A 14,934-nucleotide genomic window follows, 5' to 3' on the forward strand; every position below is an offset into this window, starting at 1 on the left:
TTTATTAAATTTTTTTTTTACCTTTTTTTTTTACTTTTTTTTTTTTTACCTTTTTTCTTTTCATGTCAACGTTCACACGCACAATATATGCTTACCTAGGATTTGACTTGATTCAACAACAAAGCAGTCGGAGCAATGACAAGCCGAAAACTGTCGAAATTTAATTTACCTACCTCGTAAAAAAAAATCCAAACTTCAAATAACTACAATTTCGACAGTTATTTGAAGTTTGGATTTTTTTTTACGAGGTAGGTAAATTAAATTTCGACAGTTTTCGGCTTGTCATTGCTCCGACTGCTTTGTTGTTGAATCAAGTCAAATCCTAGGTAAGCATATATTGTGCGTGTGAACGTTGACATGAAAAGAAAAAAGTAAAAAAAAAATTATAAAAAATACCGTTGGGTACCGGTATCGATTCACAGGTACCGGTACCGGTATCGGTTCAAATGTGAAAGGTACCCATCCCTAACAGTGTCCCCCACCCACCCCCTACCCAACCCCCCCCCCCCCCCCCTCCAATGTACAGTCCCCCACCCCACCTACCCAACCTCCTCCAATGTACAGTTTCTACGTCAAATGTATATACACTCTTTTCTGGACACTTTTTGTATCACAAACAGTAATGTATTTGCAAATCTGGTATGTCATAAATGTATAGATGTAGCAGTACTGTCTATCTGTATGTCGTGTGTGTCATATATGTTATGATGAATTGAAAATGGGGGACCCTGATGTAAACAAGACGAAAGTCTTTCTCTGGTCTGCATCCCCTTAACAATTGTATGTATTGAGCTGTACTGTACCCATTCTGCAATCTGTTAATAAACTTTTCAATCAATCAATACAGACCAGCTAACCTAGCTGTTGGCCAAATACACCTCTCCAGAGTTTTAAAGCAAGACTAGTGGTCCGTATCCACTTTCATTAATTTGTGCTAGGCTAGCTTACAGCTTGTATAGCTTTCTACTGAGCACACAATCATTTAAATAGAGGAGCGTTTAATCTATTTTCTTGTCTGAGAAGACGGTAAGCGCATTTCCCATACAGATTCTTCCTTTAACTCATTCCGGGCCAACAGCGCCCTCTGCTGATGGCCCTTCTGTGCCAACGCTATATCCAATGGAGAATAGGACTTATTTGCGAGTGCATAAAACATATCAAATATAATAGCAATAGATCTAATAACACAGTGATCGTCAATGAGTTGCTTCCAGTCAACATGTACGAAACGTATTGTTTTTTCATTGGTACATTTCCGTTTTATACCGTTTTGAATATGAATATAGTTTTGGAGATTTCTAGTAATTCCAGAGAAAGACACGATAATAGCCTGGAATACACAAAACACTGTGTCATTTTCCAGCTGATTTATGAATCGTTCAAATAAATGCCAGATTATCGATAGTATATGTGTCCTCATGTACGAAGAGAAGCGGGGTCTGAAAAATCGCTTCTCCGTACTTTGGTCGGCGCGAACCTCACACACACACACGCTCCGATGGCGGTGATAGGAACATCTGATTACCCCAAGATTCGTAACATAAAGGCCTTACCTAACCTCACACATCTGATTCTGATGTCATGCAAAAAGATTAATCCAATTCCTGAACGCCATTCCAAATATCGATTGCGTCCATTGATCCAACGTTATAGTCCAAAACACAATGATCCACGATGCTCCCAGTGGGGGGACTCAATGCAATAGTATCCAGCTGCATGCCCGAGAAGTAAAACCTGGACTGGACTAATTTTTTTGATGCACAGTCCCAGCCAATCCAATCCAATGATGTGCAATACCATCCGGGAGACGATAGGTGGCGGTATTTGCCCTTTTGCGAGCTCAGACCCATTCCCAACGATAACATCAGGTTGGATGGATGAAAATGAATGGATATCGCTAATAAAATAAATAACGATTAAAACCTGACTATACTCGTGATTGGCACGGAAGCGATGGCGAGTTAACCCGACTATACTCGTGGTTGGCCCGGAATGAGTTAAGACCCCAAGTTGCCTTTTATAAAATTGTATAGAATATTTTCATGATTTTAGTGTATGAATAAATCAGTTTGTTTAGTTATGTTGGGGGCATATACAACATAAATATATAATAAGAACCTGTGTTCATTGTGGATAACCATGGCTATTATTACCTGATCTCTAATCTCATGTAAACCCATGTTCATTGTGGATAACCATGGCTATTACCTGATCTCTAATCTCATCCTCATGCAGACCCCCACTTACGAGAGGAAGCTCCTTCACCTTCCTCACTCCAGGGACACCATGGGACTTCAGTCTGGTGAGTCACCAGGGACCGCTCTTCAGAATCCTCTGAGGTTGATCTTCTTGGAGTCAAGCTGTTGAATAAGCCTTAGTCATCATGTTGTTTAGAGCCATATGAAATCTGCGTTCACGGAATCACGGAATTTACCAATAAAAATGGAATCAACTGCAAAACGTGGAATATTGCAGAATTTGGCCTAATCTGGACTGAAATTCCGTTTTTGGGTGGAACATTTGTTGCAAGGCGGGGACCGCTGCGTGTTACACAGAACACAGCGGTGACCAAGCGCCTCGCTGCTTCGGTGTTAACGCCGTCAAGAAGCTAAGAAATTCCGCAATAAGCTAAATTCAGAGCAGAGCAGTATCCTAATGACTTTTATGCTTCAGTCGATAAGGTGTTTTGCAAATTCTGTCAACATACCGTGGGGACTGGACATGCAAAAACACGTGCGAAGATCACTTCAAAAGCCATGTCAGGAACAAGGACTGTGCTTCCCAAAACACACCAACTCTCCAACGATGATCTCTGGTGATCACAATAGATACAGCTAGAGGGCGAGGCTAATCACTGACACTATTGTGATTTAAATAGCTATGTAACGTTATGGAAATTATAGCTTCTTGCTAAATCTGGGGCACCCATCTATTTGCAAATGATTGTCACTCAGTAGGCCTACACACTGTCCTTTATAAATGAAATAAAATTGAACTGTATTTCTGAGTTGCAGCACTTAAAAACATTAAATGGACTGTTATATCTTATTAAATTGTGGACATTTATTCATTCCCACTTATTAGACACTATTTCTGATGGTAAAATGGGCGTAAAAGGCAAAATACAGAATTCTGAAATATTAAAATGGAATTTGGGAAAAAATAAAATGGAATTTGGAAAATAATAAAATGGATTTCATATGGCTCTAATGTTGTTTCAGTGAACAATAAATGCAGTGTAGTTTCTCACCTTTTTCTTCTTATGTTTAGTTTAATGGTGGTTAGCAATGCATCCATAATCTGTTGCATTACCACCACCCACCACTGGACTCATCTCTGATCTGCAATACTCAGGTTATTTCCTGATGTTAAGGAACCATGAAAGGCGATTCTGACGTCCTACTCAAATAGGTTGTCAAGATGCACTTCTGTTGAATCATACTGGGGCCTTGCACATTATTAATGTGTGTACTGGATGAAAATAAGTATGTGACTGACTAGGGCTGGGCGATATGGAAAAAAATCATATCGCGATAACGATATGATAATGTTATCATATTTCTCGATATCGATAATTATCGAATTGTTATAAGTATTATTATTTTTTTTTTTTTTTTATATAACAGATGTATGTTTATTTTGCAGCAATTCTTTGTCATTGCTGCCATCTTTAGTGTTACATCCCCTCACACTCCAGTTCTCAGGCTGCAGCTGGTTTAAAAGCGAAAGTAAACCGGCTTCTCTGCTGGCTGTGGCTCCAGGGGAGTTGAACAGTTCTGGCTCTGCTCATTTATTTTCGATCTTTTGGCGCTTTTTTGGTGGACAAACCACCGCACATGTGCACCGTGACTCGTGACTGGAGTCTAGTTCTGCTAGCACACTAGGGCTGCACGATTTTGGGAAATTATCTAATTGCGATTATTCTGACGGATATTGCGATTGCGATTTGCGATGCGATTATAACATATTTAAAAAAAAAAAAATACAAGAAGAATGTTGCTGCTTTCTGTAGTCGGGTCCCAACTGCAAAATTACTGTATTACCCTGTATTATACACTTTTACTATCATGTAGACTATTCTGCTTTGTGTTTACATGTGATGTATTGTATACATGCACATTTATTATGTTCTTGTGTGATGTATCGCACATTTTATTGCTGTGTGATGTATTGCAAATGTTATTGCTGTCATCTTGGCCAGGTCTACCTTGCAAAGGAGATCGTGTATCTCAATGGGACTTCCTGGTTAATATTTTTTTTTTTTTTTTTTTTTATTGCAGGCTTGGCGATTTGATAATAAAAATATATAGAATTATTATTTAATTTTTTACCTGCAACAGGGCAGTTTTAAAACCAGAGACCGTGGACAGACTTGTCTTTCTTGCCTGCAACTTAAAGTACTGGCTTTGCTTGTCCAAATGACAATACTGACAAAATTGAGATTTATTTTTCTCTTGTCCATTTATTTTGTTTACTTTCTAATTTAAAATACAGTTTGAACTCCAGTCAGGAGTCACTGTGTTTGTCCACCAAAAAAGTGCCAAAAGATAGAAAAGAAACTAGCAGAGCCAGAACTGTTCAACTCCCCTGGAGCCACAGCCAGAAGAGAAGCCCGTTTACTTTCGCTTTCAAACCAGCTGCAGCCTGAGAACTGGAGTGTGAGGGGATGTAACACTAAAGATGGCGGCAACGACAAAGAATAGCTGCAAAATAAACATACATCTGTTGTTTAACACTTTGATTGCCTAAGGCTAAATTCATGATATACCATCCCTTGCCAGCTCTATTTGTCTATGGAGAAGTTCCCCTTCTTTGCAGGGCTATAACTTTTTAAATTCTATTGCTAAATTGCCATTATTAGGGCCCATTCAATGTCCTATATGTATTGTTCAGGGTGTATGAACGTTAAACTTTTTCATTCACATTCATACTAAAATATGATCTAAAGTATAAGTGTTTTCATCTCTTTCTGCAGCTTTCTCCAGAACGTGATTTATAGCCCCAAATGCATTATATTGATGATCAAATACAGTTTGATAGCAATCGGCGCGATATAAAAAAATCCAACTGGACGGACTTCTGGAAGTTACTACACGTCATCTGATGTTGACCGGATGGGCGAGGGGGCGTTTATAATTCCGTGGGCAGCGTTATACCATTCATCTAATGTGGGTCAAATGTTCATCATAGCAGTTAGTGTCGAACACGGTAATATTACACGCTAAAACTCACCCCAGTCTCCGCGGGCCGTTGGGCGATCAGCGTGGGGTAGACAGTTTTCCATTATGGGATGTCGAAATACCCGGTCCATTTCCAGGTTGTATAATACTATATACGTCCAAATCATGTTGTTTATCGAGTTATTTGCAACCGATCTATGTCCAGTGTATCAAGATGGAGTCCCGGGACCTATAGCGAGTGCCCGGAAGTAATATGGGTGATCAGCACTTCATCCACATAACTTCCTGTTTGGCGCTTCTGCCGATCGGCCACCAGATGGCGCTCTTGAACCGCTAGAGGATTGAGAGGAGCTCAGAACTGTGTGTGAAGGCTGCGGATGGAAAATATGATTCCGATCACAGATTTTTGAAATATTGATATTAAAGACGAGTTACGGCGTCCTCGGCAACTTGAGCATGGCGGGGAAGGACGCCTAAACACGTTTTCGGCACTTAAAGTGTTAATAAAAAAAATTATATTCGATTCTTTTATCAAGTGATATGATATTGTTATCGATATCGTTATCGCGATATCATTTTTGGCCATATCGCCCAGCCCTATGCCGATGTCATGATCGACGCATCGTATTGTTGTTACTTGTATTTGCGGTGGAAATGGCAGACGTTCAAAGTCATAACATGCGCAATGTATAATCTAACTACCAGTAGTGCGCAATGAATCAAGTTCGAAATATAAATAACTTCTCTTAACACATTGGGTGCCATGCAGTATGCCCATCTTTACCACTCTCTGCCAGTGCTGTAACCCTATGGAGTGGCTCACCTTCTTTGCAGGGCTATAACTTTAAAAATATTATAGCTATATCGACATTACTATGGCCCATTCAACATTGGGTATCTATCATTCCGGATGTGGGAACGTTATATTTTTCCATTCATACATTGTCGTGTTAGTACCGTCAAGAATATAAGTATGTTTTTAGACTGTATAGCAGAAATTCCTAGAATGCGCGCTATAGGACCCGACGCGTATTATACATTATCGATTGGCGTTTCGTCCCTATACACGCTATATTAAAAATGTCAAATGCATATGATCGCTATACATTACATTATGCTCCATCATGCGTGAAGGAAAGGGGGGGGGGGGTCGTTTATGATTCCTTGATTGTCACTAACGGCTTTCTTTAGTAAGACACCATACGTTGATTGGACAGATTGCAATGAAATAAATGGAATTTACGTTACAGTACCGAAATGTGGCACCGGCGGATCTCACGCGAATCTGTATTCTGTAGTACCGACTTGAGATGGGCATTTTAAAGAAAAATCCAGATCGATTGATCGCATTCTATACTCGATTGATCGTGTATTACTCGAAAAGGGGGGAAAACTTTAAAAAAAGAAAATATATATAATATTTGAATTTATTTTTTTATTTTTATTTTTGTACTTATTTTTGTTCATTCACGTATATATGTTTAAGGAAACCAACAAACAGTTATAATCGTACACATGTGAAAAAATATAATTTAATAATTTTGATTTTTCTCATAGCTACGAGTAATCGATTACTCACGCCCATCCCTAGTACCGACGTGATTGTAGTGGGACTTCCGCTTCACACCCCTAGTTGCTCCATTCCAAATGAATGACTATTGCCTCTTTTCTCCTTTTTACTTGTGAAAGTAACCAGTTTGCACTGTTGTGTCCCCTCACAGAAGAGAAAACGCAAAGAGAAGGAGGATGACACCGTCAGTCTGTCCAGCTTTGACCTCAAGGTGAGAGCCAAGGTTTCCCATTTGTTTCTCTGCACCGGGTACTACAGAGAAAGACACTTTAATCCCCCTGCATGGGTCAGATCCTAGCAACAGACAAGTCACAACTCCCCTATTTTGTGTTATGAGAACAGGATAATTCCACTGTCCTCCCGACGGGCTGGGTGAGTGTCTTGTCTGTGGGTGTGAGGGGAAATTAATAGGAGTGTTTCTACCGTAGCATGCCATGCACTCGGTCAATGTTGAATACAGTGGAGCTGAAATCACTTCTCTATCTCCAGGAGCCCAGTAACAAGCGGGTACGGCCGCTGTCCAGGGTGTCTTCACTGGTCACCCTGATCTCTCCTTCAAAGAATGGGGCAGTGCGACGCTTTGGCCACACCATCCAGGTACAGTACATATCACACCATCCAGGTACAGTACATATCACACCATCCAGGTACACTACATATCACACCATCCAGGTACAGTACATATCACACCATCCAGGTACACTACATATCACACCATCCAGGTACACTACATATCGCACCATCCAGGTACAGTACATATCACACCATCCAGGTACACTACATATCACACCATCCATGTACAGTACATATCACACCATCCAGGTACACTACATATCACACCATCCAGGTACACTACATATCACACCATCCAGGTACAGTACATATCACACCATCCAGGTACAGTACACATCACACCATCCAGGTACACTACATATCACACCATTTTTCTTGACATTGGACACATGTCCTTTTATTGTCCTTTACCTTCCCCCCATGTGTATGATTGTCACAATCAAAGGTCTATAAGTGTTGTTTATTATGATGTAAATGTTTACAAACGTATCAGTTTAACTGATAACGGTAACTGAACCGGGTTGCTGTGAAAATCAACCTGTCCAGCAGGTGCTTTTAGCACGGGTCCCGGCAGGAAGAAATAATAAAGACGTTTTCCAAAAAGTAAATGGTGGTGTTTTATTTATGTATCAAAAGGAAGGGGAACAAAACCCACAACATAACTTGACACAAGGGGAGGGGAGAACGGCAAACACAAACAAGCAGTAATAATAATAATAATGGATTGGATTTATATAGCGCTCTTCATGACACCCCAGTGACCCCAGAGCGCTTACAGAGTCCATTATTCGTTCATACACAGTCATACCGGTGGTTCCCTTTCTAACCTCCCCAGAGAGCAGTCGCATTTTTTATCTCTCCTCCCTGCCCTCCAAGGCCTCCTCTACCCTCCTCCCTGCACCCGCTTTTATCTCCGTACACCAGCGCTGTCTTTCTGCTTCTCGCGACGGTGTGGACTCTAAGCTGCAATTAATAACGGTGTGGATCCCTAATTACAACTGCCTTACAACTGCCTCCTTGACGGTGTGGACATTCTACTTTTTCTTCAACATACCTGACTTCCCACTCAGTCAATCAATGGATCAACTAATAAGCTGGAGTTTTGCAGCAGTGGATCGAATCTTCTCTTCAAGAAAACAAAGTGCGACCGAACCATTATGTCCGATAGGGACATTCCAGGCCGGGTTTGCAATTGACAGTTGGAATAATTGGCGATCAATATGCCTATATTCTATTGAGATTGAAGATGTTGAGGATCTGTATCTCCTCGTCATCTTCCTGATCGGTTGGGGAGCGATCGCAATTTGGATTTGGATTTGCTGCCGTCAAGTAGTAGCACGATTGGAAAATGCCCACATTGAACTGACAAAGCGGCTCGCTCAACATACAGCCGATGAACAATGTAGGGGTCAAATAATGTTGGGGGTCGCGCAGGACATTAGGACCGCGACAAAGAAGATGCAAGATCTGGATTAAATTAAAGCATTACAGGAATCATTGTAACCTGTTTCAACCCACCCCCCCCCCCCCCATGCCACGTAACTCAAGTCTGTGGAAGAAAAGAAGGAATGTTTCGAGGTCAATGAAAGAGGCCGAGGAGAAGAAGTCAAGATAAGACCTGGTTTATGACGTCCGTACCCATCGCAACCAAGGACGGGACAGTATCTGACTGTCTGAAGATAAGATGGATGGCCTCCCCCCCCTCCCCATCCTCACGCAAACCTCCCCCCCACGAGCACGACTGGCGACGTGCACGGAAGGAGGGGTGGATCCCTCGACTGCCTCACACGCCCAAAACCCTAAGCCACTACCCTATCCTTAACTCCCACCCCCCGCTCTCCGCCCTCCCTCCCATCCCCCAAATTCCCTCCCCCGAGGGTGCTTCCTGAAGCTCACTGACTTTCGACATAAATGAACATTGTATCAACAAATGTGCTTTGTTTGTATTAATTTAGGGTTGTGCCATTATTATTATGCAAAGATAATAATTGTGATTAATTCTGTAATGAGTTGTGTGTTTCTAGCATCCTTGACACCCAAGGACAACGATGGAAATAAGTCAAGAGGCTTTTACGTTACTATCCTTGACAGCAATGTATGCTGGATTAATGATCTGTATATGTTGTGGAGTCTAAATAAAAACCTGAAACCTGAAACCCTGAGGCAGACTCACGGAAGCGTGGCGAATAATCATCGCCTACGGCCCCTCCGACCACCACCAACATTAATTCACATGCATACACATTCATACGAGGCAAGTAGGTTAAGTGTCTTGCCCAAGGACACAACGGCAGTGGGATGAAAAAGGTGCGGGTTTTCCCAAACCAGAAACCGTGGGTGGACAGTACTATCAGAGCAGCTCTGAACTCTCGCACCACTGCTTACAACCTGGCCAGAGAGTCAGGAAACATGGAGGAGTACAAGGCTTCAGTCTATACTCTGCGCAAGGCTGTAAAACTTGCAAAACGGACATATGCTGACAAACTGGAGACACAAATGGCACAAAACGACACAAGAGGCTTATGGCGGGGACTGAGGACAATAACTGACAACAAAGTCAGCGCCCCCTCAATGGGGAGCGACGACGCCTCCCTCGCGGACAAACTCAACTCTTTCTACGCTCGGTTTGGTGTAGACGGTGGCGCCGCTGGCTGTTGTGGAGGGGGGGGGGGCAACCGCGGGGGGGCGGGGACGCTCTCTCGTTGTCGGAACACAGTGTGAGAAGAGCATTTATGCAGGTGAACACCAGGAAAGCGGCTGGCCCAGATGGTATAACAGGACGCATACTTAAGTCCTGTGCCAACCAGCTAGCCCCTGTGTTCACCGCCATATTTAATCAATCCCTGGCGGAGTCAGTGGTCCCTGCCTGCTTCAAGATGTCTACCATCATCCCTGTACCGAAGAAACCCTCCCCAACATGTCTCAATGACTACAGACCGGTGGCACTCACCTCTGTGGTCATGAAATGTTTCGAGAGGCTGGTCAAGGATCACATTTGTGCCTCCCTCCCCAGTGATATGGACCCTATGCAATTTGCATACAGGACAAACAGGTCCACTGACGACGCGGTCTCCCAGGTACTGCACAGCACCCTCTCTCACCTTGACCGCCAGAAGGGGGGCTATGTGAGACTGTTGTTCATTGACTACAGCTCAGCGTTCAACACCATAGTCCCCACCAGACTGGTGGACAAGCTGATCGAGCTGGGTCTGAGCTCCGCTCTGATCGCCTGGGTACTGGACTTTCTGAGTGAAAGACCCCAGGCGGTCAGGGTGGGGGGTCAGACCTCCAACACCATCACCCTGAGCATAGGGTCCCCCCAGGGCTGTGTTCTGAGCCCCCTGCTGTACTCACTCTACACACACGATTGTGTGGCCAAGTTCAGCTCCAACTCCATAGTGAAGTTTGCAGACGACACAGTGGTGGTGGGGCTGATCTCTGACAACGACGAGAAGGCCTACCGGGAGGAGGTTGAGGTACTGGAACGCTGGTGCCAGGACAACAGCCTGCTCCTGAACATTGGTAAAACCAAGGAGCTGATCGTGGATTATAGGAGAGGACAGCAGGAGACACACACCACTGAGGATAAACGGGGCTACCGTGGACAGGGTGAGCAGCTTTAAGTACCTGGGGGTCCACATCTCGGAGGATCTGACATGGTCAACACACATAGACACAGTCGTAAAAAAGACGAAGCAGCGCCTCTACCACCTGAGACAGTTAAGGAAGTTCAGAGTATCTGGGAAGATACTCCAGTCCTTCTACTCCGGAGCTGTAGAGAGCATCTTGACTGGAAACATCACTGCCTGGTATGGAAACAGCACGGCACAGGACAAGAAGGCCCTACAGAGAGTGGTGCGCTCAGCCGAGCGTACCACGGGTATTGCACTACCTCCCCTGCAGGTTCTATACAACAAGAGGTGCAAATCCAGAGCCTGCAGAATAATGAAAGACCCTCACCACCCCAACAACAGCCTGTTCCAGCTGCTGAGGTCAGGCAGACGCCTGTGAACCCCAGCTACTAGGACAGAGAGGCTTCGGCTCAGCTTCTTCCCCCAGGCCATCAGAGCCTTGAACACTGATCACTGAGTGCCACAGAACACTGAACTCTCCACACACAAGCACACACACGACACGCACGCTGTACACGCTCGCACACTAGCAGCCACTTTAACATGCGCAAGCACACACTCATGCTGCACACGCCCACACTTATGACCACAAAGGAAAGGTCACTTTAAAAATAGTATAGCAACAGTAACAGTGTATTGCACTACCAAAGGACCTAGCATGTCCTCCATGCTCTGTAAATAACTTATGTACAAATACCGAGATGCCCCACTATGTTACCTGTTTATTGCACAATGTTGTTTTATTGGATTCTATTATATGTTGTACTACTGTATTGCACATCGTTGCGGGCAAGACCACCCGCATTTCATTGTATACTTGTATGCCGTGACAAATAAAACTCTTGACTTGATGGGCTTGAGCGGGATTCGAACCACCAACCCTTCGATCATTGGACGACCCGCTCTACCCCTGAGCCACGCCGCCCCACAGTAATTAATAACCCTACACTACTAACCCCATCAGGATGGGGGAGAAACAAGGCCATCCCCAGGCTATCCCCAGGCCATCAGGATGCTCAATGACAATGACACTATGGGCTAGATCCACAAAGTATGGATTGCACGGTGCTAATTGCACCCTTACTTACAATTCATTATGAATTGAAAATGGGGGACCCTGATGTAAACAAGACAAGTCTTTCTCTGGTCTGTATCCCCTTAACAATTGTGTGTATTGAGCTGTACTGTATTGTACCCATTCATTTTCTGTAACAGATAGCAGGATCTAGCCCTATGTAACAACCCATCATCTACACTCACTGCACACACATCCACATTGTTAGATGTTTCTGTAGTCAGCCAGTATCACCTTTAGCATCTGTGTTTGTGAAGTTTCTGCGTTGTGTTTATTTCTATCTCTGAAGTCGACCTTCTCTCTTTTTTTTTCTTTTACTTTTTCTCTTTTTTTCTATTTTTCTCCCATCCCAATTCCATTGTGCCAATTCTTCCCTCCCCTGTCTTGAACGTTGCTCGCATATGCCCCCCACTGGCCGGTTGTAGGGAGGATAGAAGCCGTGCATCACGTGTCCCCTCCGGCGTCTATGCCTTCTACAACGCTGTTCGGTTTCCGGGTTCCTCTGATTGGCCACTAAGCCCACGTGACCCTATCGCCGCCAGTTCGCGCGACAAGCCCCTTCAATGACAGAGCTCTCATATTTGCGAATGCATAAACTATATCTTAAATTATGGCTATGTGTCTAATATGGCCATCGCTTATCAATGACTTGTTTTGTTTACATCAGGGTGAACGCTGTTGCATTCGCAAATATGAGAGCCAGCAATACGCAGCTCCAGTTAACCTAATTTATACCGTAATGAATCATTAAAAATATATACCGTTAACTGGAATATGTTGTTTCTTTACACATGTTGGATTATGTAATTGGTTTGTCATGACAAACAAATAAAAAAATCGCTACTTTACATCAGGGTGAGCGCTGTTACGCTGCCACCACCCACTTCAATGACAGAGCTCTCATATTTGCGAAGGCATAAACTATATCTTAAATTATGGCTGTGTGTCTAATATGGCCGTCGCTTATCAATGACTTGTTTTGTTTACATCAGGGTGAACGCTGTTGCATTCGCAAATATGAGAGCTATATCTTAAATTATGGCTATGTGTCTAATATGGCCGTCGCTTATCAATTGACAGAGCTCTCATATTCACGTTCACCCTGGTGTAAACAGGGTGATAAGGGGGGGGGGGGGGGCTTGTCGCGCGAACTGGCGGCGATAAGGGGGGCGTGCTAGCGTAGGGTCACGTGGGCTTAGTGGCCAATCAGAGGAACCCGGAAACCGAACAGAGTTGTAGAAGGCATAGACGCCTCCGGTACACGAGGAGGCAGTCTGTCACATCTTTTCACCTGCCAGCACGGACTCATTGGCGAGGTGTAACGTGTGGGAGGCTCACACTACCCCCGCCATTTCCTGTCTCTGCTGTGCAGGCGTCCCCAACCGACCTGTAGGAGTCGCTGTCCACAACGTCCAGATTACCACCCATCGACTTCCACCCCCTAACTCTGCCAATTGAGTTAGTATGAGGGCTTGCCCAAGCCGGAGGCAACGCCGACAGCCGGAGTTGAACCCGGTGTCTCTTGCGTTGGTGACGAGCACAATGTCCACTGCGCCACCCAGCCGCCATTGAAGTCGACCTTCTCATACTGGCTGTACATCTTTGTCATCCCCCTTAATGCAATCCGTAATCATAAGAATTCGACACTGGCAGACGTGGTACCTTTCTTGGAAAAACGTTGTTTATTCCATAAACAAAGCCTCGTAATCAGATGTAACCCTGTTCTGTAATGTCCTTATTCAGTCTTAATTCATTATTCTAACGATCTCTCTCCTGTCAGCCCGCCTTGTGTTTATTTCTCTCTCTGAAGTCGACCTTCTCATACTGGCTGTACATCTTTGTCATCCCCCTTAATGCAATCCGTAATCATAAGAATTCGACACTGGCAGACGTGGTACCTTTCTTGGTAAAACGTTGTTTATTCCATAAACAAAGCCTCGTAATCAGATGTAACCCCATTCTGTAATGTCCTTGTTCAGTCTTAATTCATTATTCTAACGATCTCTCTCCTGTCAGCCCGTTCGGTGGTCGTGCGGCCTAGCTGTCCCAAGGCCTTCCCTGTCAGCTGAAGCCAGTGATGTTGTGGCACTCCATTCCCCCCCCTACCCCTCCTCTGCTCGCGTCCGCTTCGTGTCTGAATCTTAACTTACACAGCAAGAAACACAGCTATAAACGATAGTCGTTAGCAACGGCTGACCAGGCCTAACAAAAATAATAGTTGGTTTCAGGTTGGTTGTCAGTTTGGCCATGGGTAGGTAGGGAATTTATTTTTATTTTTTTTTTATTTTATTCTTTCCCACGGCGACTATGGATAGGGAATTTCTTTATTTAATTAACCCTTTCACTGCCACACGACAGAAGGTTAGCCCTTTACTATCACACAACCGACGGCGATGCTCCATCATTAGCATCATTAGCTCCGCGGATGCGGAGCTAATGATGCTAATGATGGAGCATCGCCGTCGGTTGTGTGATAGTAAAGGGCTAACCTTCTGTATTGTCACAGTGAAAGGGTTAACCGGCTGTCGTGTGGCAGTGAAAGGGTTAAAATGTTCACAACAACATGGATGCATGTACTCTGCCAGCATGTTTAATATCCATAATACTAAATGTTTGACTAAGATTTCTATGAAACTTTATTCTAAAAAAAAAAAAAAAAAAAATTTTTTTTTTTTTAATATATAATTTTTTTTTAAAACTCATAAAATATATTGGGTCGCACCTAAATCGGCAGGGTCGGTCGGCAACCTGAAACCAACCATTATTTTTGTTAGGCCCCGCCCCTAGCAACCGCTACTTCTCCTGACCTACGACCCAGATTTCTCTGTCTCTATCTCCCATCCCTGTGACAACGGCGATGTTGATATTAAAACACCTCTCAGCCTCTCACCCCACTGAAACGCA

General features: G+C 43.9%; 1 protein-coding gene across 1 annotated transcript in view; it reads left to right on the plus strand.

The window, feature by feature from the left end:
• The window catches only part of LOC311245094 (neuroepithelial cell-transforming gene 1 protein-like), a 33,963-nt gene that overhangs the window by 6,623 nt on the left and 12,406 nt on the right, over window positions 1-14,934 (plus strand). The window contains exons 2-4 of the mRNA XM_084334874.1: window positions 2,236-2,302; window positions 6,902-6,961; window positions 7,240-7,347. Of these exons, the coding sequence (XP_084191000.1) occupies window positions 2,236-2,302; window positions 6,902-6,961; window positions 7,240-7,347 (235 nt within the window). The remainder of the gene's footprint in view (window positions 1-2,235; window positions 2,303-6,901; window positions 6,962-7,239; window positions 7,348-14,934) is intronic.

The sequence above is a fragment of the Notolepis coatsorum genome, assembly GCF_963971535.1.
Source record: "Notolepis coatsorum genome assembly, chromosome: 18".
NCBI lineage: Eukaryota > Metazoa > Chordata > Actinopteri > Aulopiformes > Paralepididae > Notolepis > Notolepis coatsorum.